At 42.0% G+C, this 27838-nt stretch overlaps 2 protein-coding genes across 3 annotated transcripts; both read left to right on the top strand.

The window, feature by feature from the left end:
- The first annotated feature begins 344 nt into the window (after positions 1-344).
- LOC127197937 (interstitial collagenase A-like) lies at positions 345-14852 on the top strand. Its single transcript, XM_051155752.1, has 10 exons — positions 345-443; positions 1021-1262; positions 1353-1501; positions 1744-1869; positions 3164-3322; positions 3420-3537; positions 11955-12088; positions 13722-13884; positions 14300-14403; positions 14586-14852. Exons 1-10 carry the CDS (start codon positions 345-347, stop codon positions 14684-14686), a joined length of 1395 nt encoding a protein of 464 aa, XP_051011709.1. The 3' UTR covers positions 14687-14852.
- A 4278-nt stretch (positions 14853-19130) lies between these two features.
- Positions 19131-27588, top strand: Mmp10 (matrix metallopeptidase 10). Of its 2 annotated transcripts, none has more exons than XM_051155753.1 (10): positions 19131-19235; positions 19951-20186; positions 20277-20425; positions 20821-20946; positions 22351-22543; positions 23640-23756; positions 24558-24691; positions 25330-25489; positions 26221-26324; positions 27488-27588. In XM_051155753.1, exons 1-10 carry the CDS (start codon positions 19131-19133, stop codon positions 27586-27588), a joined length of 1425 nt encoding a protein of 474 aa, XP_051011710.1. The 2 variants fall into 2 exon arrangements, with proteins under 2 accessions (XP_051011710.1, XP_051011711.1); XM_051155754.1 differs by having other exon boundaries at positions 22351-22515; positions 23615-23756.
- Positions 27589-27838: the final 250 nt, after the last annotated feature.

Here is a 27838-nt window from a genome sequence, read left to right on the forward strand (position 1 = left end):
TGGAGGGTGCTATGCCTATGGTCTGATCCTTTTCCAAATTAGATGGATATGAGTTGGTGAAAACAGCAGTGGAAATGCTGACAAACATCTCTTTCTTTCACACATGTGCTGTTTGATATAATCCTGGGACAACGGCACCAAACCAGCCTAAGTTCTCCGCTAGGGTCACAATCTCTGATGTCTCGGCTCTTATCCTGAGGAAGATCCTGTGAAGCGTGAGTCAGATGGCCTCTGGCTCTCTAGAAGTGGAAGAAGTGCCTATATAAAGATGGAGCTTTCTGGCCGGGATATGGGAGCAAGCAGGAAGGTACCACTGGTGGTCTTGCTCAGAGGAAGAGGACAGCATGCCTCGCCTTCCGTTGCTGTTGCTTCTGTGGGGAACCAGCTCTTATACTTTCCCCGTGTTTCAAGATGGACAACGGCAAGACGTGGAGACAGTCTGGGTAAAGGAATGCTGCATTACACTTGACAGGAGCACCGGTCTTTACTTTGTGTCCTTCTATTGTGGCATGATGGCACTTATGGGCGGATCTCCATCTAAGAGAAATGGTTTTTGTCAGAAATGGAGCCTTCTCAAATGTATCTAGTCACATCTAGAGACCCTCTTCTGGTTGTAGGGGAGGGGAACAGAGTGAAAACCTCACCTACAAATCTTATTCTGCCACAGACTTCACACTTCTCAGTAATTAATGGTAGAAAGTCACTGCTCTAAAATAATAAGGGTAGCAAGGTGGTAAAGCTTATTCAAAGCTTTAAAAGTAATTCTCTATTTTGGCTAAAACAGCAGGCTGTCTTCGAAATTTGAGAACCATTTCCATGTAGTGTTTTAATAACTTGAAATATTTATGTGTTTTAATTATGTGTATGAGTATATATACCATGTGTATGCCCACTATAGATAGAGGCCAACAGGGGTCTTCAGATCACCTGAGCCTGGGTTCTCTGCAAGCAGTGAGTGCTCTCAACTGCTGAGCCGTGTCTGCAGGCTCTAGCGGTTCAATAATTTCATATTTTTATCAGAAATACCTGGAAGACTACTACGGCTTGGACAAAGACACAGCAGTTAACAACACGAGTGTCAAGGAGTTGATGGCCGAAAAGCTAAAGCATATGCAGCAATTATTTGGGCTGAAAGTGACAGGAAAGTCAGACCCTGAAACCCTGAGAGTGATGAGGAGTCCCAGATGTGGGGTGTCTGACGTGGCCCCATATGCCATGACTTACAACTACCCACGTTGGACAAAAACACATCTGACTTATAGGTAACTAGTCTGGACATCAAAATGGGGGCATAATTCCCCCATTCAAATAGAAAAAAAAATCCACTGTGTCTTCATCTTATTTTTTCTTAGCATTTCAAACTACCCACCATATCTGTCAAGAGCAACTGTGGAAGATGCCTTCGAGAGAGCCTTTAGAATCTGGAGTGATGTGACACCACTAACATTCTCACGGGTCTTTGAGGAGGAAGGGGATATTGTGCTAGCCTTCTACAGAGGACGTAAGCCCTTCAACTTCATCTTGCCCTTAAATCTCCTCTGCTTTGCAGGGAGAATTCCTTACTGAAGAACGTTATTGACTTTGTGTGGCTGAGGAATAAAATAATATCACATTGTTGGTTAACTTTGTGTGACTGAGGAGTAAAATATCACATTGAATGGAAGTCTATTGGCTGCTCGATAAAGCTCTAAGCTAACCAACATGTGAACCAAATGAGCCTTATTCAATTTTTTTTTCTTGCAGACCATGATGACAATAACCCTTTTGATGGACCTAATTATGGCCTTGCTCACACTTTTCAACCAGGCCCAGGGATTGGGGGCGATATTCATTTTGACCTTGATGACAGGTGGACCGACACCAATGACAGTAAGTGGACTGACGGGACTGATGCTGCTTCTCTCATTTCATCTGGCCCTCCCTAGTCCATTGCAGTGTTGGTTGATTTAATGCACAGAATGTATCCGTGGATGTAGGTAACCTATTACTACTCGGAGAATTAGCAGCACTTTGAGAAGCACGAAACAAGAGTCGTTTCTGATTGCTTACCATCGCCCTGGCGGCAAATAGGTCACTCTAAAGCTTCTCATCTCTCTTCTAGGTCCTTTGCATGAATGATACTGTTGTTTAGCTTGAGACTCCTAACAGTGGGAGTGGGGGTGTTTCTGACTGTTCTGCCTGTGCTCAGGACCCTTTCCCTCCCACTGGGCTGCTTTATCCAGCCTTGGCATGACAGTTTGTGCCTAGTCTTAGTGCATCTTTTCATGCTCTGTTCGGTTGATATCATTTGGGAAACCTGCTCTTTTCTGAAGAAAAGCTGGAGAAGACCTAGGGGAGACGGGAGGTGTGGGGAGGGGCTGAGAGGAGCGGGGGAGGCTTCAGTCAGGATGTGCTGTACAACAGAAAAAGAAAAAAGAAAGAAAGAAAAAGAAAATTCTGAGGGACGGTGAGATGTTGCTCCTGAAATCCCCATTTTGACTCCAGGAAGCCATTTGGTGAGAGAAAGCAGAGTCCTCTAACTTGCTCTCTGCCTTCCACACAGGCATCCTCAGTAACTGTGTGCTTACCTGCACAAGCACATGTACACACATGCACACACACTAACCAAATCAATGTAACAAATACACACACACATATACACACTAAACAAATAAATGTAACAAATTTTCTTTTAAAAAGAAAGTGTTGAAAGTGTCAATGTCTTACTTATGGGCTTGGAATTTTCCTTAGAAGAAATACACAATAAAACAATAAATTTCTTATTAAACTTGGAAAACTGAATAAGAAAAAAAGTTGTTTTGAACTTTAAATTTTTTATAGCACTGAGCCTCTATCAGCTTTAAAAGTAAGAAGTATGGCCTGTTAGCAGCATTTCACTGCTGCTCTGAGAAGCAGTTCGTCCCAGTTCAGAGTTAACATGGACTCATCTGAGCTGGACCTTATGTCAGTGAGAGCTCTATTGTGCCAGTGTAATCCTAGACTGTATCTCTTTATTATTAAAATATGCACACTCCCACCATAAGAAAAAGACTGTATATACATATGTGTATTTCAAAAAAGTGATTAAGATGTGAACATTCACCCTGGAAGATTACTTCCTTACTAAATACCTCAAAACAATACAACTGCTAATAATTGGAGACGGATCTCTTTATCCTTCCAGATTTCAACCTGTTTTATGTCACGGCTCATGAAGTGGGTCACGCCCTTGGGCTCACCCACTCTTATGATGTAGGGGCACTGATGTTCCCCAGTTACACATGGTACACTGAAGACTTTGTGCTAAACCAGGATGACATTAATCGTATCCAGGCTTTATACGGTAAGTGAAACAGCCATTAGCTGCACAGCTGAAGGCATTTTCACTCTTCAGGTGAGTTTTCAGAACCATGGAAACTAACTCCAGGTCTCCTCTTTAGGGCCTTCCCCAAATCCCATCCAGCCAACAGGTGCAACAACCCCAAATCCATGTGATGGTAGTCTAACCTTTGATGCTATAACTACATTTCGCGGAGAGGTGATGTTCTTTAAAGGGAGGTAAGATCTTTGGTGAGAGGGGGACATGGCTGGGCTCTGCATTTCACTATTGTAGGCCACCAATATGTCTCATGTGTTAACCTTACAGCATGTGGTAGCAATTGCTTACATTTTTTCTTCCTTTCTTCCTTCCTTCCTTTCTTCCTTCCTTCCTTCCTTCCTTCCTTCCCTCCTTTCTCCTTTTTTACAACTTATAATGACTGATTTTCCACATGGGTTAGACCAATTGGTTCAGAGAAAGTATCACTGTAATGAAAACTTATAAAGATAAAGTCATTTGGGCTGGAGAGATGGTTCAGTGGTTAAGAGCAACACCTGTTCTTCCAAAGGTCCTGAGTTCAATTCCCAGCAACCACATGGTGGTTCACAACCATCTATAATGTAACCTGATGCCCTCTTAAGGCCTGCAGGTAAACAAGCAGACAACACTGTATACATAATAATAAAATAAATCTTTTAAAAAAAGATAAAGTCATTTTATGGATCTGTAAATTATGACAGGGAAAAAGTAGAGTTCCTCTGGGACATATAGCAGATATTAGTCCCCCATCCCCAATTCAGAGCTCTTTTGGGGATCTTAATCTAAGTGTTTGGTAAGTATGATGGTCCTTCGTAGGCTTCACCTTTTCCAAGAACCAAATAGATGGTGGCTTCGGCCTTGGTTCTCTCAGCCTTGTCATAACTAGGCAGTGTGGTAGCCACATTATAAGAAGGGGGGCTGTGGAAACCCAGATTCATCATCATGGTGAACTGTGCTTTGGCTCTTCAGATGGAAATGTCCTGGGCTTGTGTCACAGCTACCTTTTTAAAACAGCTACCAAAGCCATGAGCAGTCCAACCAATACTCAACAGTTCTGTTTCCTGCAGATTGTTTCGGGTCTTAATCATCTTCTCCTTCATCATCTGTTTCTCTCTCTTTTCATGGAGAGAGACAGCATGGTCAGCCCAGATGAGAAAATCTTACTTAAGTTTATTTATATACAGACTTGTGTGAATCATGGTCTTTGTCTTAGAACATAATTAATAGTATGATTTCTTATTACTCTTTTAGATATCCCTACTGTAATTTTACCTTCAACCCCCCTCTTCTGTGTTTATGTCCCTCTCCCTCCCCTAGTTAGAGCTACCCTTTTCCAATTTTTCTGATCACATCACTTGTACCCTACTACTCTCCTCCGTATTGCTCCCATACCCTCCTGCCTTGGCAATGGTCCCTTTTTACTTTCCTGGTTTCTGTAATTACTCCAGGGTATGTTCTCACATCTGAAGATGTGGCGCTACATGCCTCCAATGAGAGAGAACATGTGTTGTTTGTCTTTCTGGGTTACCTCACTCAATATGATCTTTTCTAGTTCCACCCATTTAACTGCAAAGTTCATAATTTCATTTTTCTTTACAGCTGAATATTATTTCACAGTGCATATGTACCACATTTCCAACATTCCCTCTTCAGCTGAAGGACATTTAGGTTACTTCCATTAGCTATTGTGAACAGAGTACCAATGAACATGGCTGAGTAAGTGTCTATGGGCATATGCCAAGGAGTGATATAGCTGGCTTGTATGGTAGATTTATTTTTATTTGTTTTAGAATTCTCCACACTGATTTCCATAGTGGTTGCACCAGTTATCAGCTCCTGCCAACAGTGAATGAGAATTCCCGTCGTCCCCTTTTCTCCAGCCACCACACAGCATTTGTTGTGTGTTGTTTGGTTGATTTTTAGCATATGAGTGGGTTAAGGTGAAATGTCAAAGGTATTTTTATTTGAATTTCCCTAATTGCTAGAAACAATGAACTTTATTTAGCTACCTTTTTTCTTCTTTTGAAAACTCTCTGTTCAGGTCCTAGGCCCATTTTTTATTGTGTTATTTGGATTTTGTTATTGTTTCTTGAGTTTTTATTTATTCTGGATATCAATCCTCAGACATACGTACAGCTGGTGAAGGTTCTCTCCCACTCTGTGAGTCTCTTCTTTGCCCAGTTGATTGTTTCTTTAGCTGTGTAGAAGGTTTTTTATCTTATGAAGCCCCACTTGTCAATTGTTGGCCTTAATTCTTGAGCAATCGGAGTCCTGTTGAGAAAGTCCTTCCTTGGACTGTTACCATGGAAGGGTGCAGTGTGCTTTCTTTTAGCACCTTCAGTGTTTCAGGTCTCATCTTTAGGTTTCAATCCATTTGGACTTAGTTTTGTGCAAGGTGATAGATATAGGTCTAGTTTGATTCTTCTCCGTATGGACTTCCAGTTTTCCCAGCCACATTTGTTGAGGAAGCCTTTCTCTCTTCAGCATGGTGTCTTTGTCAAATACCAAGTAGCTGAAGTTTCCTGTACTTATGTTTGAGTCTTCAATTTTGTTCCAATACTCTACATGTCTGAGACTATGTCAGCACAGTATTCTTTTTTATTAGCATAGGTCTGTAACATATATTGAGACCTGCAATGGTAGTGCCATCAGTATTGTTCTGTTTCTTCAGAATTGTTTGGCTATCTGGGGTCTTCTGTGGTTCCATATAAATTTTAGGATAATTTTTTTGTGAAGAGTGAGATGAGGATTTTGACTGAGATTCACTGAATCTATAAATAGCTTTTGGTACAATTGGCATTTTATAATGCTATTTCTACTAATCCATGAACATAGGATGACATTGCATTTTCTAGTGTCTTTCTCTACTTCTATCTTCAGAGGTTTAAAATGGGGTGTTTCTGCATTTTAATAACTACTTTTGTCCATTTTATTGGAAATAGACTTTTTTCTTACATAATACATCCTAATTCTCTTACCCACCTCCCCTCCCATCTTCTTTCACTGCCTTTCCGGCTCCTATTAGAAAGCAACAAGATGCTAAGAGACAATGATAAAATACAATAAAATATAGTAAAATAAAACAAAAACTAACACATCAGAGTTGGACAAGATAAGCAAACAGAGGGGAGAGAGCCCAAGAGAAGGCACAAGAATCAGAGACCCACTCATTTGCACACTCAGGAGTTCCATAAAAACACTAAACTAGAAGCCATAATATACACGCAGAGGACTTGGTACAGACCCATGTGGCCCCTGTGTATGCTTTCCATTCTTTGTGAGTTCATGTGATTAATCATATGATCATAAGTTATAAACCAATCATAAATGTTGATTTAGAGTAGCTTGCTTTCTTTGCTTGCTCTGTTGTCTCTGTCTCTTATACTCTTTCTGCCTCTTCTTCTGTAGGGTCCCCTGAGTCCTGATTGGAAGAATTTTAATAGAGGCATCCCATTTGGGGTTAAGGTTTCCAAAGTCTCTCATGCTCTACATAATGTCTAGCTGTGAGTCTCTGTACTTGTTCCCACCAGCTTGGGAAGAAGCCTCTCTGGTGATGGCTGAACAAGTCACTGTTCTATGAGTATTAGCAGAATTCATGAGAAGTCTTTTCGTTGCTACAGAGAGAGAGGGAGGGAGGGAGGGAAGGGGGAGTATTTGGTTCTACTCTATGGCCCTGGGCTATCTAGTCTCTGGTTCTTGGTCACCTAAGCAGTACTGGGGATGGGTTTTATCTGGTGGAGTGAGCCTAAGTCAAATCAGATAGTGTTTGGTTGCTCCCACACATTTGATGCCACCATTGCACTGGCATATCTTACAGGCAGGAGGACACCATTGTGGTTCAAAGAGTGTGTGCCTTGGTTGCTGTTTGCGTTTCTCGTTTGGTGGCATGCAGAGTACCTTCCTGTACCGAAGGCATGAGGGGTGAAGGCTCTATGTGGGCACCAGCTGTATGTCTCCATATTCAATGAATTGAGTAGGTATTTTCTCTAGCAATGGGGACTTGCTGTTAGTTTGTGGAAAGCAAATAGGTTTAAAGTTTTTGTTGTAGAAGTGTTTTACTTCCTTGGGTAGGTTTATTCCAAGGCACTTTATTTTCTTTGAGGATATTGTGAATGGGAGTGAGTCCATGATCTCCTTTATATGTTTGCTGTTGGTGGATAAATGAGCTATTGATTTGTGCAAGTTGATTCAGTACCCTGCCGTGTTCTGAACTTGTTTACCTTTTTTGTAAGTTTTCTGGTTCAATTTTGGGGATTTCTAATGTACAATACTGTGTCATCTGCAAGTAGGGGGTTTGACTTCTTCCCTATTTGTATCCCTTGAACTTTCTTCTCTTGACTTATTTATTGCTCCTATGAATGCTATGATCACAAAGTTGAAAGGAGTAAGGGTAGTAGACCTTCCTGCTTTTGGTCCTGACTTCCCCCTGCCAAATATAAAATGATGTGGGCTTTGTTTTACACACACACACACACACACACACACACACACACACACACACACACACACACCTCCTTTTATTTTGTTTAGGTATTTCCTCTAGTCCTACATGCTCTAGGACATTTGTCATGAAGGCGTGTTGAATTTTGTCACAGGCTTTTTGTGCATCTTTTGAGATGATCGTGTGATTTTTGTTGTGAAGCCCGCTTACATGGTTTATTGCGTTTATTTACTTTCATGCATTGAACCATCCCTACATTTCAGAGATAAAGTCAACTTGATTATTATGTATAATATTTTTTATGTATCACTGCATTTTGTTTGCAAGTATTTCATCAAGTATTTTTGAGTCTGTATTCTTCAGTGGTATTGGTCTGTAATTTCCTTGTGTGTATGTATGTCCTGCTGGTTTGCATATTAGAGTGATATTAGCTCCATAGAAGGAATTTGGGAATGACTCTTCTTCTGTTTCTATTTATTTTTTGAATAGTTTAAGACTTGGCTGTAGATCTTTGAATGATTGGTAGAATTCTGATGTGAACCCAGGTAGACCTAGACTTTTTTTTTAAGCTTGGAGATTTTTTACTACTATTTTTCTCCTCGTTTGTTGTTAGTCTGTTTACATAGTTGACTTCTTGGCTTAATTTTGGTGATTTGGTTGAATCTAGAAATGCATCCTTTTTTTTTTTTTTTTTTTTTTTTTTAGGTCTTTCAGCTTAATGGAGTGTAGATTTTTAAAATATCCTCCTATAATATTCTGAATGTCTTTGGCATCTATTGTAATGTTTCCTATTTCATTCTGATTTCATTAATTTAGCTTTTCTTTTCTTTTCATTGGTTGGACCAAGAGGCTGTCACTCTTGTCTATCTTCTCAAAGAAGCAGCTCCTAGAGTCACCAATTCTTCACATTGTTTTTATTTGTTTGCTTGTTCCTATTTCATAAATTTCTGCTCTGAATTTTATTATGTTGTATCTGCTTGGCTCTTGTATTTCCAATTCTGAGTTGCACCATTAAGTTATTTATCTCTGATTTTCTTCGTGTAGGTACTCTGAGCCATAAACTCCCCCCATAGACTGCTGTCACTGTGTTGTGGAGACTTGAATATGTTGTGGTTTAGTTCCAGGAATTTTTTTTTTATTTCTTTCTTGATTTCTTCTTTGACCCATTCATTATTCACTAATGAGTTGTTTAATCTCCATGAGTTTGTGCATTTCCTAGAGATTTGTTTGCTGTCATTTTAAGTTTTATTCTCTGTGGTCAGAGAGGTTGCAAAGAGTTATTTCACTCTTTTTGAGTTTGTAAGATTTGTTCTGTGCTCCAGGGTGTGGTCTATGCAGAAAAGCTGCCGTGTGCTGCTGAGTGTGTTGTGTATTATTTGCTCTTTGCATGAAATATTTTGTAAATATCTATTAAGTCTATTCCATGTATGGTAACAATGAACTCTGATGTTTCTGTTTTATTTTTGGTCCAGATGACTTACCTATTAAAGAAAATAGCATATTGAAACCATCTACTATTAATGGATTGATTTTAATCTGTATCTTTAAGTCCAGTAGTACATTTTAAAAATAAAATTGGGTGCTCCAGCGTTTGGTACATACAGGCTTAGCATAGTAATACCTTTCTTGTTACTTGTTCCCATGATTAAAATAAAATGTCCTCTTTATCTCTTATGATTAGCTTTAATTGAAGTCTATTTTGTCAGATAGTAGGGTACTCAGATCTTCTTGCTTTCTTATCCCATTGGATTAGAATATTTTTGTCATTGGATTAGACTATTTTTTGTCTATCCTTTTATCTTTAAAGCTAAAATGCATTTTTTGTAGACAGCAGTTGGATTGATTTTGGTTTTTCAATCAGCCCAGGTCTTTTTATTAGGGAATTGGATCATTGATATTTGAAGTTATTATTGAAATGCATGTGTTAATTTTGGTCATGTTGTTGATTTCTGTGGTTGTTTGTGTTCTCAATGATACTGTGTAATTTAATAGTTATGGCTTCATATTTTTCTATAGTCTCTCTTTAGTCCTAAATATTGTTTTCTGTATTTTCTTTAGATTTTGCTTTTTGGATAGAACTGTTTAGGTTGTTGTCATGGGAAGTTTTTCTTTCTCCTTCAATTATGGTGGATAGTTTTCTGTGTAGATTAACCCAGGCAAGCTGTCACAGGTTTTTGGAACTTGGAACATTGCTCCAGAATCTTCTTTTGGCTTTCAAAGTTTCCACTGAGAAATCTGCTATCTAATGGGTTTTCTTTGATATGTGACTTGTGGTTTTCCCCTTGCAATTTATACTACATTTTCTTTGGTATGTAAACTTAGCATTTTAACTATGATATACTGTGGGGATTTTCTGTTTCTGGTCTCTGTGCTTCTTATATCTGTGTGGGTATGTCTTTCCTTAGTCTAGGAAAGTTTTCTTCTATGATCTTGTTGAAGATCTGGTTGATGCCATTGCCTTGGGGTTTTCTCTCTCTCTCTCTCTCTCTCTCTCTCTCTCTCTCTCTCTCTCTCTCTCTCTCTCTCTCTCTGTGCCTATAATCCAAAGGTTTTGGGTTTTTTTCATAGTGCCCTACATTTCCTACATGTTCCTTTCTTGTGTATATTTTTTTGTAATTTGTCGTAGTCCTTGCTTATTTGTTCTAGATGCTCTTCCTTATCTTTGAGTCCTGATACCCTATCTTTTGCTTGACTCATTCTAATTGCAAGGCTTTCCTTTGCTTTTTCTAGTTGAGTTATTGTGTTTTTCTATTCGATCTTCATTTCAGCTTGAGTTCGTTTCAACTTCTCTATCACCTTACTGAATTTTATTCTCAAGTCTTGGATTGTCTTCAGTGTTTCCATTGGCTTTGTGTTTGTGTTTCTTTGGTCATCGCTCAGGCATTTGTTCTCCTTAAGCTCATTCCTCTTGGCTTCATTGAGCTGCTTCTTTGTTTCCTCTTTAAACTCCTTTTATTCTTTGATGAAGCTTATGATTGTTTTTTTACATTCTGTGTCTTAGGTTCATCTTACTAGCCATTCTTACTAGCAAACATTTCTATAAGGCTGGTGGGTTTTAAGCTCTCATTTTCTATTGGTGGTATATTTTCAATAAGACCTTAGCATGTGGACATCTTTTGATAGCTCTAAATCTGTTAAAGATCGAGCAGGTTGGGGCAGAAGAGAGGATGTGTGAGTGGGTTGGGTCTAGAGGTTGGAAATGGCTTCGGTGGAATATAACAGGGGACACTGGGGTGATATACAGGGTGTGACTCCTGGTCCAAGCCTGGAGTGTGGCAGTAGGCCTGGTTGGTTGGAAAACTTGGATGTAGTGTGGAAGGGGCCTGCAGGTTGGAGGGTAGGTAGGTAGAGCTATAGCAGAAGCCTAGACATTTGTGGTTCAGGCAGTGGTGGACACAGTAGGCTGGGATGCTAGATGCAGGATGCAGCCTAAACATGACAGGTATGGAAAGGTCAGTGAGACTCCCTGGACAACACCCTGGTGAAGGATGTGCCATAGAGGGGCCTGTGGGTGGTAGCCTCATAGATTATATCTTTAAAATCATACCTTATATAAAAGATTTCAACTTCCATGAGTTTGGGTATCCACAGAAGTATCCATGCATCCTTCCTCAGACACTTAGGGATGATGGCTTCACTAAATACAGGGTATTGTGCTGTAGTTGGCCACACGCTAAAGCCAGCCCTTCATGGCTCAACAAAACTACATTTATATTTTGAAGCTTGTGAAAATTGGTTATGAATTACAGCCAACATTAAAAATTAAGTTAAATTATACTAGAAACAACAATAATGGAAATATTGTTTTATCATCGTCTTCACTGAAGTGTATTGATAGTACCAAGGTTCGAATGCAGGCCAAGCCAGCACTTTACCAATGAACTCTATTGCCAGTCCTATTTCCACTGCCTTTCACTCCTTATATGCTTGAGTTTGTTCATGCCATTTGTGTCTCCAAATGATAAGGATCCCAGATGATGTGTTATTAACACTCATAAAGATTCGTCACAGTATGAGCATTCCCACCAAGAAACAAGCACACCAAACAGAGGACTTCATGCTGACCCCTCCTTCAGCAGGCAGTAGACATTTGCAACAGCAACGCTCCAGTCAGAAGAGGCTGGAGACTTCTGGGAGACCCACTGACAACCACACTCTCTCTTCCTTTCAAATCAGGTTCTACATTCGTGTAAATCGGTTCACTCCGGGACCAGAGCTCAATTTGATAGGTATTATCTGGCCAAATGTGCCGGGTAAACTTGATGCTGCTTATGAAGTTAGTATAAGGGATGAGGTCCGCTATCTCAAAGGTAATATTTCTAATTGTTTCTCTTTGTTTTTATAAATTAAATTTTCATTCAGCTTTGGAATGAGAGGAAGGGTATTAACTCCCTTCACTGCACATACTTCTGAATGCTTCAGTTTCACCAAGTAAGCTAATGGGAGCCCATCAGCTTAGCTAAAAGTTATGTTCTCTGTTCAGCATCATTTTTATTAAAACATAAATGACTAGAGATACAGCTCTTTAGGCTTGTTTAAGGACTTGTAAACAATTATTTTGTTTTAAACGTCCTTCATATTGCTGGGAGTGCTCAAAAATAAAATTGAAATACACAAGCCAATTCTACAAAGGATGACGCACAAAGATTTTATGTGTGCAGTTTCCTAGACCTCATTTTATTGTGAAGCGCTGTGTTGGGAGAGAGCTAAGCCATCCCCAGGTAGGTGAACCAGGCACTGCTGACTGGTTTCTCCTAGGAAAGTGGTGACATTTTCCTGTGACGGCAAATTCCTCTGACTCCCATTCCAGGGCATTTTTCTTGATGCCATTCTGTACTGCAATGAACACGTGATTACCATTTTACTACGTGAAATCGGTCATGGTCCCAGAAGCCTTGTGCCAAGACATCCTGCTTTGGAAAGTCTCACTGTAAAATGTCCATGAAAGAATCTAACCCATAGAATGTTTTCCAGGCAACTCATTTACAGATTAATGTATGGGAAAATATAAGTCATCGTAGACCACATTCAGTGAGCCTGGGTAATTCAGCGAGATCAAAGAATCTAGTCTGACTTTAAAGACTATGTCAGACACACATGTCTTTACCAGTGTGTTTAGTATGATGCAGACAAGCACTGAGACACTTGATACAGTTACACACTCAAAACAGAGAAGTTAATGTAATTCAGACTGGCACAATACTTCATAATCGTATCTCTGTCCTTCATTATTGTAGAACTAAATAGAAGTTTACATAGGCAGCATTTCAGAGCACCATTTCATGTGAGATAAAAAATAAACACTGGAGTGATCTTGGCTTCAAAACTGATCAATTTCCTGTCGTATATAGCTTAGGGACTGTAAACAGACAAGCTCTTGAATCTACATAAATTTACATATCTATCTTGTAAAATGTTGTTGAACTGCGTCACTACTGTGGTAGCCTAGAAATTCTAGTTATCGGAGTACCTGGCTTTGGAAAGGAGCTTCAACTGCAATGGCAGGGGGCGGGGGAGGGGGGGGATTTCCAAAGCTTGTTACAGATTCGAATGGGCTAGAGAGAAAAATCAAAAGTCTCATATAAACCAGTGTTGCTGGATCGTGCCTTTAATCCCAGCATTTAAGGAGCTAAGGCAAGGAGGACTGCTGGAAAATTGGAGGCCAAGCTGGCTATACAGTGAGTTCTAGACCAGACTAGGTTCCTTGTCTCAAAAACACAACTATCAAACAAACAAAAGGCAAATGCTTTTCATTGGTTTGCGACTGGATCCCCATATCACCATGTAACAGAGAACAAGGTCCCTCCCACCCCCAACCCCCTCCCCACCCCACCCCGCCCAGCCCCTGGCGTGATTGCAGTCTACAGCTAGGACATGCTCTAGCCTGCGAATCTTAGCTGGAAATATAGATAAGGAGCTCCATCTGTGGCTTTTGATTGGCAGGCGATAGGGTCTGGGCTGTTCGCACACAGGATGTTATCAGTGGATTCCCCACGGACATCTACAGCTTTTTTGGCTTCCCTGGCTACGTGACACACATTGACGCTGCCGTTTGTGAGGAAGAGACTGGAAAAACATACTTCTTTGTCGACAACATGTACTGGAGGTAAAGACTGAAATCCGAATAATGTTAGGGTGCCAGTTGTTTCTACACAGAAAGATCTTAAAATGAGTTTCAAATGACCTTGGCCAACTGCCTCTTACGTAGATGTGGGGGCTGACCATTATTAGTCCGTGGTCCCACAGTCATCGTGCAGTGCTTGTACAGGGAGTACAGTAAGCCTGCAGTGCGGCTCTGTGCTGCGATACTCAGCTTCTTGAACTACTTTGGCCTAAGCTTAACCACTCACATAGCATTTAAAGGGACCTTCCGCATATTTTGATATGCTACTTTTCCTCACCCAATTCATTCTTTCCTAATCCCAAGAATTAGAAATTTCTATGCAATCCATGCTGTTGTGTTTTCTCTAAATATTTTAAAGAAATGTTTAGTCAAAGGTCCTGATCTTTTTAACCACCAGGTTTGATGAACATAGACACTCCATGGATCCAGGTTATCCCAAATCAATAGCAGAGGCCTTTCCTGGAATTGGTGATAAAGTTGATGCTGTTTTCCAGAAACGAGGTAAGAGTATAAACATGCTCTCTCCATTTTGTTACAAAATTAAAAGTAATAGCATTGCTATTTAGACAGCAAATGTAAAAAAGAAAAAAATATGTATACTAATGGCATGCAGCACTCAGGATTAAGTAACAATCTGGAAACTTCATGTATAATATAATAAATATCTTTTGTTTTATTTCTAGGGAACTTCTATTTCTTTCACCAAAATACTCAATACAGATTTAACCTCCAGACACGAAGAGTTGAAGCTACCCGTGGCTCTAACACCTGGTTCAACTGCTAAAAATATTGGCAACCTATTACCAAGTTAATGAAAATATATGTCTCATTATGATCTTAAAGAAGATATTTTTCTGAAGAGCTAAATATTTTTATATTTTACCTACCTACCAGAATTACTGATACACAGAGCTACTAAGTACAAAATAATTTCTTTCATGTTGTGTATCTTTACAGTTGATACTATAATGTTTTATGAACTAAGGCAGTTTAGTACCACAACTAAACTACCCAAGAAAGTTGAGTTTATGGCTGACGAGTCACTGGAGAAGACCATTTGTGTAACACGTGACTCTGCCATTGATCCTAGGCTGCTCCTTCAAGAAAAAAAAAAGGGGGTCAACAGAGAAGCTCTCCCAGAGTAAAAGTGGCTTGTGAACACAGGAGTATACAGGAGGGTGCTCGTTGCTGCTCTGGTGTTTTAAGGCAGGATCTTATAGCTCAGGGAACTCCCAAATCTTCTACCTCTGCCTGCTCTATGCTGGGGCTCTGGGACGCCCCTCATGTCCAGCTAAGAGACATTTTTTTGGGTGTGTGCAAAGATTTTTGTTACTGAAATAAAGCCACTCTTGTCCCTAATGCTGTATAAGATCTGTTTCATTGTGTTATTGTCTGATGGCAAGTCCTCACTTATAAAAGCTATTTTTCTAATGGAAAATAATATGAAAAATGCTCATGGAAATTTTTTCAACTGCATTTTGTAGAGTGTGTGCTACGTAGAGATGAGTGGATTCCCCGTTCTCTTTCTCCCACACAAGAAATCTAAGTATGGCCTAAAGATAAAGTAAGCAAAAGCAGGAAAGAATTTTCTAAGTAGAAACCACTTCGCCACTTAGGCAAATTGGAGAGTCACATTTTCCCAAAGCTGCACATCTCAACACTGCTAGGGTTTGATGGTGGTGGGTAGGCAGCAGGCTCCGTGAAGAAATGATAAATACCAAATCTCCAGCTCAAGACACATTGAAAGCTGACAGATGGCAGCTGTCTGTAATCAGCTCAGGATATAACTGCAAAGTTGGACACTTCTCGGATGGGCTAGTGTGTGGACAAACCTGAACATCTTGAAGTCCACTAAGGCAGCAGCAGAGAGCAGCCTGCTCTGACCCTGAGTGACCTTGTCTGAGGTCACAGGTCCCAGGAAATGCTTGACCACTTCCTGCTTAGTTCAGAAAACAAGCAGGTCGCCCTGGGGGTGGTTTAAAGCATCTCTGCAGCAGGATATGCTTCACAGAGCGGAGGAATCATGGATCCTTGTCATTCTCATCAAGGGCCAAGACAGTGTCCTCAGCGTAGATCTTACAGGCTCTGGGCGCTGATGTGTGTGGCAGGGCTACAAGGCTAGGCAGGGAAGAACTTTTCACAACAGGTACCTATAAATTGGCATTGATATTTCCGAAAGGAACCCAGGAGTTTTTCCAGTGCGCTGTTTACAAGGTAGAATGAATGCCACGGACACAACAGGGCTCTATAGCAGATGACAGAGAGATCAGAACGTCTGTCTCACAGTGGAGTTAGCAGGGAGCCTGGAAGTTCCACTGGATGTGTTACACAGAAGTGAAACACCCCTCATGAGACGCTGTCTTTGGGAAGGTCCAGAGGGAAGTTTTCACTAACACTATAAGGTATCCATCAGAAAGGGGTCATACTGGTGTCTGTGGTCCTCATACCTGAGAGTCCTTGCACACATCCCTGTGCAGATCAGACTCATACTTAAGGGTCCTTGTACACATCCCTGTGGAGATCAGACAGCAACCTCAGATTTTATTCTCATGTGCCATTCACTTTTTCTTTCTTTCTTGAGACAGTATCTCTCAGTGGCATGGAACTCACTAGATTCTCTGGGCTGGCTCCCCCATTGCCCCAGTGCTGGAATTGCACTCACAAACTACCCTGTTTTTACATGGCAACTGATGTATGCAAGTACTTGAACTGAGCTATCTCCCTAGCCCCCAGTTACTTTATTTTTATTTTTATTCATCTCTCATATACTGCATCATGACTATAGTTCCTCCTCCATGCCCTCCCCCCAAGTCTCTCTCCATACCTCCCCTCTCCCTGAGACCCACTCCCTGCTCTGCCTCCCCCCAGAAAGAACAAGCCTCCCAGGGACATCAATCAAACTCCGCATAACAAGCTGTAATGAGACCAAACACATACCATCACATCAAGACTGGACCCGGCAACTCAGTAGGAGGAAAAGGGTCCTACAAATAGACAAAGAAATCAGGGGCCACCCCGACTCCCACAGTTAGGATTCCCACAAGAACACAAAGCTACTTAGCCATAACATAATGCAAAGGACCTACATCAGACCCCTACAGGCTCCCTGATCTCTGTGAATTCCTAAGAGTCCCAGCCAGTTGATTCTCTGGGCAGTGTTTTCGTGGTGTCCCTGACCCCTCTGTTCCTCTGATCCTTCCTCACCCTCCTCCACAGGACTTCCCAGCTTCCCCTACTGTCTGGCTGTGGGACTCTGCATCTGCTCCTATCAGTTGCTGGATGCAGTCTCCCTGGTGTTAGGCTCTGGTCCCAGCACACCCTGCAGGCAGGGCAAAATGTGGGTCAAAGGTTTTGTGTCCGCATTGGTGTCCCACTCCCTCCTCTTGGGACCTTGCTTAGTTACAGAAGATGGACGGTTCAGGCTCTATGTCCCTCATAGCTAGCAGTCTTTGCCCTATAAATATTCAGTAAATTTATAAATAATAACTTACTTAAAAACAAACAGGACTTGCTAGCTCCAAGGCACCTCTAGGTGGGGTGACTCAAAGTAGAGTAAGTTTATCATCCACAGCACTCCTGGAGGCTTCATCCAGATCCCTTCATGGTTAGCCAAGCTCAGCCACAGCCATAGCTCTCTGGTGTACAAGACCCAGCAGCAGGATGTGCCATGCAGAGGTATGACTCAAACGAGAAGGCATCTCAGAACTTGTCAAGTCAGCACCTCAGGGCACAGTTAGGGATGTGCCTGGCCAACAAGCTCTACCTGTTATAGACACAGGAATAAGGTGAAAAAAAACTTGCTGCCTTCGTGAAGCACGCATGAAAATTCAGACTGGAGCCGGGGTAATCCACACCTTAGGAAAAGTGACCGTGTAATCAAACTATGTACTTGCTCAAACCTAGCTGACTCTGAGTCGGCTTGGAGTCGGCTTCTTTGCCTCTGATTTCCAAGTTGGTTTACTCTCTTAGTTTATTCACTAAGCCACAAGCTGACTTAGCTGGCCCAGTGCAACACCCCCCCCCCCCACACACACACACACACACGCCCAAGATGTGGCTCAGAGGCCTCAGGATGGGCTTACGGGGTCCTTTCCGCCATGCTTACCTCTAGAAGGGTGGTAGGTGGTACTGCAAAGGTCACTCCTTTATTTTTGTTACTCTCCTACTAATTTGAAATTCTGTACTTGGTGCACCTCCAGGGGACCTGTTCAAGTCCTGGCATCCTCATGACAGCTCACAGACACATCTAATTCCAGTTCCAAAGGACCCGATTCCAGCCTCTGAGGGCACCTCCACACACGTGGCATATACACACAGAAACATGTATACACATGCAGAAATAAAAACAAAATACATATTTAAAAAGAAGCTGGTTTTGACTTAACTGCAGACTCTCTGTGCTTGAAGAGCACACTGCTTGGCCAAGGGAGAAATTGAAAATGCTGTATTGGAGCAATGGGAAGCAAAGAGAACGGACTGGAAACTCCGCTGTACACCTCAGGCTAGTTCACTTGTACTTTGGGAGAAAGGAGAAGACTAAAAATTAAAAGGCAAAGAAGAGGAAGGAGGTAAGAGGAGCATTTTCATTTAATATGTATTTAACTGACTCCGTTTGACAAATCTTTATGGAGCCAGTATGTGATGGTGCCAACCATTCGGAAACGTGGGTGAGTGCATGCACACTGAGTGTCTCCTCTCTGTACTCCATTCGGAAACGTGGGTGAATGCACACACACTGAGCGTCTCCCCTCTGTACTCGCCTCCTCCATGGGTAACTGCCTTCTCAAGGACTCTCTTTCTGCTATCTGCTTACTCCTTGCCTGTGTGTCTATGAACCTAACATGTGTTGTTCGGGGGGGGAGGGGGGGAAGACACTGCTTTCAAAATATCTAAATATTCTACAAACATTAATTACACAGCCGTTCCTTTTCCTCTTTGCAAACACATAAGCCACATCCTTGAGATTACGCATTCTTTCGTGCTTAGTAGGTTGAGGGATTCACTGATGTAAGCTAGTCTGTCTTCGTGCTGAGTTTTTGTGAATGCACTTGCAGTCATTCAGATTAAAAATAACGCACACGTGAATCATGCTGTTAGTGACCTAAACACTGACTCGCTATAAAAGAGTGGCCCCCGAAAGGAAAACATAGAAGTTGGGAACTGGAGAAGGACTGGGTTGTTGTTTTGTTTTGTTTTGATTTCTTGTTTTTCAAGTAAAGACCGTCCGTATGGGGCCGCTGCTCATCCTGGTGGTGTTGTGCCTGCCAGTCTGCTCAGCGTATCCTCTGAATGGAGCAGTGAGGCAAGACCACCCGGGCATGGACCTCGCTCAGGTAATCAGTGGAGGGGTCAACCCAATGGAGGGACTACTATACCCCCTTGGTGTTCTGACAGGAATAGATGACTTGACTTGATTAGAAGTTGTGTTGGGGCTGGGCTTGGTGGCACACGCCTTTGATCCCAGTGGCAGAGGTAGGTGGATCGCTGTTAGTTCGAGCCCAGCCTGGTCTACAAAGTGTGTTGGAAAATATCAAAGTGTAGAAGGTGGAAACTCCATCTTTACAGAAGAGAAAGAAGAGGGGAGGAAGGAGAGAAGCACTCAGGGTGGACCACGCTGACAGCGAGCAGCATAAGTGAAAGGAGACAGTGGAAAATGGATGGAGTTTCTTTTGCTATAGAACTATGTAACTTAAAATACTTGAAGAAGGACTGTAGGTTCAATCAATAATGCATGCTCTAGTTTTCATTTGTAAAAAAAAATAAATTTATCTAACACCACTCAATGTTAACATGTTTATGCTAATAATGGAAATGGAAACAGATACATTCATTTAATGCACTCACACACTTATGCCAATTTCCTTACTTTAGTGGCATATTAAATTATAATGAAATAATAAAATGAGGTATCTTAGAGGGAAAAAAAACAAATTAAATATTGTACTTTTGTTTCGCTAAACTGGGAATAATTAACACAGGTTTTGAGATTTGCGTAAATAGTTTAAATTCCATACCAATGGCCTTAAAACTGTACTTGTACTCCACTAGCAATATCTAGAAAAATACTACAGCTTTAAAAAAAATGTGTTCAGAAGAAAAGACAGTAGTCCTGTTGTCAGTAAAATCCGGGAGATGCAGAAGTTCCTCGGGCTGAAGATGACAGGAAAGCTGGACTCCAGCACTATGGATCTGATGCACAAGCCCAGGTGTGGCGTTCCCGACGTCGGCGGCTTCACCACCTTTCCAGGCTCACCGAAGTGGAGGAAAAACCACATCACCTACAGGTAAGGGGTCCAAAGTTTTCACGCGGTCTCAAAACTGTGTCAGAGGCGTCCCAGAAGCAGACGTCACCTTCTTCGATTTCTCTCATACAGGATTGTGAATTACACACAGGATTTACCAAGGGAGAGCGTGGACTCCGCCATCGAGAGAGCCTTGCGAGTCTGGGAGGAGGTGACGCCGCTCACGTTCTCCAGGATGTCTGAAGGGGAGGCGGACATAATGATCTCCTTTGAGGTTGGAGGTAATGACGTTGGCCTTTGGGTTGTTTGGGCAACTAAAACAAAATGCCTCACACTGGGAAAATTGTAAACAGCAGAAAGGTTGTTGCTCAGAGTTCCGGAAGCTGAGAAATATAAAATGAAGGATGGGCAGACTGATTTTGGTGTGTTCTTGGTAGCGCCTATGTTACCACCTCCTGTGGCAAAAAAGGGCCAGGAGGCTCCCCATCTGCTCTCATCTGGGCGCTAGCCATCCATAGAGCACTCCCACCAAAGAATCTTCTAGAGCCAATGTGATTCCATCTGGATTTTGAGGAAAATCAACATTCAAGCCACACAGTCCCTGTGCTGTCTTTACTGAAAAGGGGCTAGAAGACCTTCTTAGTACTTATATCTCCATAAATTTGCTTTCCATCAGAACACGGAGACTTTCTCCCTTTTGATGGCCCGGGACAGAGTCTGGCTCACGCCTACCCACCTGGGCCTGGGTTTTACGGAGATGTGCACTTTGATGATGATGAGAAATGGACACTGGGACCCTCAGGTAGGATCAGCTCAGATGTGAGCCATCCAGGGATAACTTGTCTAGAGCAAGTCTCGAGTGGAATGTTCTGCTTAGCTGTGTGGCAACCTGAAGCCCTCTCTATCTACTCACTACTGGTGAACTGAGTAAATGCCTGCCTTCTCCTTTCTTTGCCTTCGCCAAGTTCAGCGCAGTAAGAGCCACTCAATACGGTCTCCACAATCCACCGTCTCGTGTAGGGTTTAAGTGTATCATAATTAAGACTGCTTAGCACTCAATTAACAAGTGAGTTGTGTTCAGTGAACGACACTGAGGAAGCTGAGACCCTAAGAGCCACCCCTGACTTTGAGTTCTCATTTGCTTCTTTTTCTTTTGAATGCAAAAATTGGAAGAAAATGCCAGAAACTAAGGGAAGATGGTCGGTTTAGATAAGCATGCCATCTTTGCTAGCTTGGACACCTTTTTCCTCACTAAACTTCTTCTGAAAAACTTTATTGAGTCTAAATGCAGTGACTAATATTAACTGCAATCCACTTAAATTCTGCAAATGACATTTGAAGTTTGGAGACAGAATGTTGAAACAATTATAATTTCTCAGTGGGGGGGGCGGGGAGCCGTAATCTGAAGCAAGCCTCTGCTTACTGGGCAGGCCCACAGCATAGGCTGTGTGGTACGGCATGATCTCGTTTGAACAATGGTTCTCCTCTCTAATTGCCTGAAGCCCGGGTTTGATTCTCAGCACTGTCAGCATGAGGTAACTGCATCCAGCTGTGTTCCCAGTGGAAACCAGCAATGGCTGTGTTTCTGTGCACACTGCTCTTCCTACGTCTCCCATTATGGCGGGGTTTTTTTTTTTCCTCTAAAATTTAGATCCAGACAGTTTTATAAATGTGCATGATATGTTGTGGATATGTTTGTTTCCATTAATCTCTCTGAGGGAGGTTTTTACAGCAACCATAAGTTGGTGATGAAATTCTCATAGTTTCGTTATTTCAGAGGTTGCAGAACATATAAACAGCTTGTGGTTGATTAAGCTGTGGCTAAAACTTAGTTACTAAATCTTAACAATGGTTTCTGGTTTCTGAACAATAAAGACATATTTATAGGTATATGATTCATTTGGTCCAGCCAAAGATTTCTATTTTGGAAACAGGACTTACTATTGTTGATACAGGAAGAGTGACCTAGCGAAAAGACTAGAGAGCAGTTAGTAAAAACAAAAATAAAAACTGTCACATACACTGACTTCAAGTCAACCATAAAAAGCATGTGACAAGTATGGAGATGCCAACCAGAGAGCCCACAAATAAGGAAGAAACAGTGTGTGACCCCAAGAGTGCTCTGTGTGGTCGACATGAGTAAAATGTGCGTGTTTGTGGAATAGTAACTGTTCAACTCTAAACTTGTGTGTGGCTTCTCAAACAGGGATCAATTTATTCCTGACTGCTGCTCACGAATTCGGCCATTCCCTGGGCCTCTATCACTCAGACAAGAATGAATCCCTGATGTACCCAATCTACAGGGTCTCCACAAGTGCAGCCCAGTTCCACCTTTCTCAAGATGACATAGATGGCATTCAGTCCCTCTACGGTGAGCCTGAAAGACAAAAAAACCTGGGGCGGTTTTGTTTCTTTTTCTTTTTTAATTCAATTAATTTATTCAGATTACATCTCAGTTGTTATCCCCTCACTTGTGTCTTCCTCCCTCCCTCTTTCACCCTATTCCTCTCCCCTAGGTCTGTGACAGAAGGGGACCTCCTCCCCCACCATATGGTCACAGCCTCTCAAGTCTCATCTGGTAGCCTGCTTATCCTTTCTCTGAGTTCCACCAGGCCTCCCCACCAAGGGGAAGTGGTCAAATATGGGACACCAGAGTTCATGTCAGAGTCAGTCCCCATGCTCACGCAACTGTGGAGAATGTGCTGTCCATTGGCTAGCTCTGAATAGGGGGTCTAGAAATTAAACACCACCAAACCAAATGACCCAATTAAGAAATGGGCCTCAGAATTAAAGATAATTCTCAATAGAGAAATATCAAATAACTGAGAAACAAAGAAATGTTCAATGTCCTTAGTCATCAGAGAAATGCAAATCAAAACGACTCTGAGATTCCATTTTACACCCATCAGAATGGCTAAGATCAAAAATTTAAGTGACAGCAGATGCTTGTGAGGATGTGGAGAAAGGGGATGACTTCTTTTTTCTTTTTCATTTTTCTTTCTTTCTTATTTTGTGTGTGTGTGCATGTGTGTGTGTGTGTGTATGTGTGTATGTTTCTTTGCTTGCTTTGTAAGTACTCTTTAAGGATGCTATACACTGAGTCTTCAGGAAAGCTTTGCTTTTTATTACATGGTGTGTGTGTGTGTGTGTGTGTGTGTGTGTGTGTGTGTGTGTGCATGCTATGACATACATGTGAAGGTGCAAGGCCAGTCTGTGGGAGTGGATTCTCTCCTTTTACATGTGGGTCTTAGGTGGTGATGAAATGACACATCTTGAATGAAATGGCACATCTCAAGTCATCAAGGTTGGCAGCAGATTTCTTTACCAGTTTGGACTCCTCCCTGGCCCAGGTCTAAATGTCTGCATACTATTTCATCCCAAAACACTGTGAAGAAGTTTGGATAGTGTATGAATTGTGAAATGCATCCTTGGTCTACTAACATTTGCTTACCCTACACTGCTCCCTTCAGGACCCCATCCCTTCTCTGATGCCAGAGTGGTACCCGTGTCCTCTGTCTCTCCAAGACCTGAGACCCCAGCCAAATGTGATCCTGCTTTGTCCTTTGATGCAGTCAGCACCCTAAGAGGGGAATTCCTATTCTTTAAAGACAGGTTAGAGCACAGCATCATGTTTTCCTTTGGTGTTCAATGCTCAAAAAGAAAAATAAACTTGGGATTATATATAATGTATGTATACAATAAATGTAATATAATATCATAAATAATGCATTTCTGGTATGTCTTAAAATAATTCAGATCTGGTTTATATTGTACTTATTAAGATCTCCTTGGAATTCCCCAAAATATTTCTTTCTAGACTCCCAGAAGATTATTTTGTTGGCCAATAGAATATAAGGTCCACGAAATCATTTCTTATTTTTATTTTTCACTTTTTAGATGTCATAACTCACGGAACTTTCTGAAAGTACCAGCCATCTTTAGAACCAGACAAGTATCTTTATCCTTGCTAGAAAGTACTATTATTTCAATGAATTCATTTTAGAAAAAGTGATGCACGCTCATGCACAACACTGACATAGCACCAAAACACAGAAGGCAAATTCCTTCCATTTGTGATGTCCAGCGTCCCTGATGACATCTACTTTCTGACACAACGGTTTTTGTCACGCTTTACCACAGTGCTCATGTTTTCAAAGGCACAGACATTTTAAAAATACTAATGGATTTCTAAAGTGTATAATATTTTACATACTTTTGAATGGAATGGAGCTGAGTAAATCTCACGGGGACAGGTTGAACATCCCTGTCACCCCAGGCTGTATTCATTGTCTGGAATGTGGGACAAACCAGGGCACACTGCTGCAAGCAGGTGACCAGCACTGACCAGAGACTGTGGTCTGCCCGTGATTGTTGCTGTGAAGGACAGACGACTGTGTGTCTCCTTTGTTTCAGGTACTTGTGGCGCAAATCCCGCTGGAGCCCCGAGGCTGAGCTTCACTTGATTTCAGCGTTTTGGCCCTCGCTTCCTTCCAGTTTAGACGCAGCCTATGAAGCTCGTAACAAGGATAGCGTCTTGATTTTTAAAGGTAAAAACTGTACAGTTTTTATCTTTGCTGAAAGAAAGCTTACTGTAAAACCTTCACAGTAGGAGTTATTTTCGCCATGTTAAATTTTGCATGTTTCATTTGGAGAAGAACAAATCAAAATTGCTGATTGTGAATGAGCATTTTAAACAAATCTGACCAGAGTGAGTCTTCTGAGAGAGAACTGAGCTAGAAGTGCAAACCAAGAGCTCATTACAAGGAATGCCTGGACGAGGGAGCCTGGTTACTATAACTCATCGAGAATAAACAAAGGATAAAAAACAGCATAAATGCATGAATGAATACAGAAAGGGCAGCGGCTCTGCTCATCTATTTGTTCATTTATTCGCTCATTCAGGGAGTATTATTTTTGAGACAAGTTCTCACTCTGTAGCCCTGGCTCATCTCAAACTCACTGTGTAGGCCAGGTTGGTCTCAAATTCCGAGATCCACCTGTGCTAGGATTGAACGGCTGTATCGCCACCCTCAGCCAGGAAATACACTTTTTAAATATCGACTTAGTGTTTGGGATGAAATACCAAGACTTTATCTTTCATCTTTACACAACAATTTACTATTAACATTTCTAAAACCAATTAGCTTCACTCAGATAAAATTTCTTGGGTGTGGTTTTTCAACAGGAGGTCAGTTCTGGGCAGTCCGAGGAAATGAGGTCCAAGCAGGTTACCCAAAAAGGATCCATACTCTTGGGTTTCCTCCCTCTGTGAAGAAGATTGACGCAGCTGTTTTTGAAGAGGAGAAAAAGAAGACGTACTTCTTTGTCGGGGACAAATATTGGAGGTGAGCTGCATTGGGAAACTTTGCTTGGTGAAAACGAAGTTAGTTTTCTTTTTTTTTATTTTTATTTTTTTAGGGACACCTGTGTAACCTCTAATTTTCTGATTAAACAAAAGACAGCATGGTGGTCCAACTTCACAAATGCAAAGGGCTTTCCCAGTGTTCATCACTGGCCATGTATCCGGACACCAAAGGACATGAGGAGTTTCCCAGTGTTCATCACTGGCCATGTATCCGGACACCAAAGGACATGAGGGCTTTCCCAGTGTTCATCACTGGCCATGTACCCGGACACCAAAGGACATGAGGAGTGGTGAAGCTGAGGGACACAGGCACATCCATCCCCTTTGCATGTCTAGCAAGAGTCTATTTTTAGCCAAGTGTTTTAACTTAGCTTTCATCTTCTATTTATTTAGATTGTATGTATTTACGACAGGTAGATTCTTGGCTTCTGTGTGTCCGGGCTTAGAAAGTTAACCTTAGGCACACGACTGAAGTTTCTATAGACTGTAGCATGAAGTCCCTATTTTAGGAGATCTTTATTCTATGAGAGATGCTTGCAAGTCCAGGAAGTTCATGTGGTACCATGCCCCCCCCAACACAAAAGATATTTACCATTGCACAATTTGAAAAGTTGTCCGAGGACCCCACACTGGGCCGCTAGTACCACGTCACTCTGTGTGTATGGTGGGACCTGTCACGATGTGGATCTGAATTTATTTCGCTTGCTATAGATTCGATGAGACAAGACATATTATGGATAAAGGCTTCCCACGGCTGATAAGGGATGACTTTCCAGGAATTGAGCCACAGGTTGATGCTGTACTGCAGGCATTTGGTAAGAAGCCCTTCATGTTGTTGACAGTGGGGGCATTTAGGGTATTTTATGGTATCACAGTTAAAAGCGTGCTGGGCTGTTAGAACTCTTAGACTGCTATGGAAATGTTACAATAAAGATTTGCCCACAGAATTTTAGATAATACTCACTAAAACTTACCAGAATACACATAAAATTGGTTGATTTTCTGTGGTGTCAAGACTTGGTAAGGCTGTTAAAACGTCAAAAACAACGTGAGAAATTGAAAGGCTTTTAAATCATTTGCCTCATGTCTTTTTTCACTCAAATCCTGAAAATGTTAGCTTCGTAATTGCTGCAAAGTGGGTCTTAAAATTCTGTTTTTCTTTAGCAACTTTCAAGATTCTATTTCCTAACTCTGAGACATCCTCACAGGGAAGCCACTGTCTTTCGGACCACTGCGCCAGCAGACTGTGACCCAGGCTGGCTGGTGGCTGATCCCATCCTCCACCAGCTCTTCCCTCCTAGCCCGACTGCTGTGCCTGGGCTCCTGGTCCAGTCTGAAATTACTCACAGTGTTCACTAGACAGTAGCTAAGAGCATCCTTTCCCATGCTCAAAAGACACATTTGATCGCTGGTAACGAGTTTGTGGGAAAACAGAACATCCGCAGCTCCCTGGGGGTGGAGGTGGGGGCGCATCTAGGGGAGTTTCTGGGCTTCGGCTATGATGCTCACGACACTGCTGACATTGTTGATTAAACAATTGTCTCATAATATACACAAAAAGAAATGAACCTTGGATGAGTCTCCGCATTGGTCTCATCCTCAGGTCCACGGCCTCCCAGACCATGATGTAAGAGCTACTTGGGGGAAGGGGTTGGAAAGAAAGGGGAAAGCCCTTAAATGTTAAAAATCCCTGGAGTTCTTTCTGCTTAGAAGTAGTGTATAGCACGCTGGCTTCAGAGCCAGAGAAATGGAATGGAATCCTCATTCTGCCATTCACTAACTTTCAGTTTGTCCTCACTCGGTTTTGCAGATGTTTTTTTGGTGAGGGACAGTCAATGGGCTAAATCACGCAAACCACTGAGCTCAGGGTCCAGCACACATCACCGCCTGCATCAGTTCACATCCTTTCTTAGTTCTTCCTGTCGTAAGCTTGACTCCTGTAAGAAAGTAGCATCATTTTTCTCTCCTCTGCTCGCAGGGTATTTTTATTTCTTCCATGGATCAACACAGTATGAGTTTGACCCCAATGCCAGGACGGTGACACACATGCTGAAGAGTAACAGCTGGCTGCTGTGCTGACTACCATGGACGAGAAGACATGCGAACACTGTGAAATGAGGCTCGTGATTTCTCACCTAATTTATTATGTGCCAGATGATTGACGACCCCTGCCTGTTCCATGGCTCAAGAGGATGAGCCCGGCAGACCTCTCTCTGAGGGAGCCGCAGCTCCTGTAGTTGCTCCTCCATCGTGTTGCACTGAAGTGAAAGATTCTCACCTCAGTGGGCGAGAGGAAACATGGCCCTGGGTGTTCTATTGTTTAATAAAG

The sequence above is a fragment of the Acomys russatus genome, chromosome 14 (genome assembly GCF_903995435.1).
Source record: "Acomys russatus chromosome 14, mAcoRus1.1, whole genome shotgun sequence".
Classification (NCBI taxonomy): Eukaryota; Metazoa; Chordata; class Mammalia; order Rodentia; family Muridae; genus Acomys; species Acomys russatus.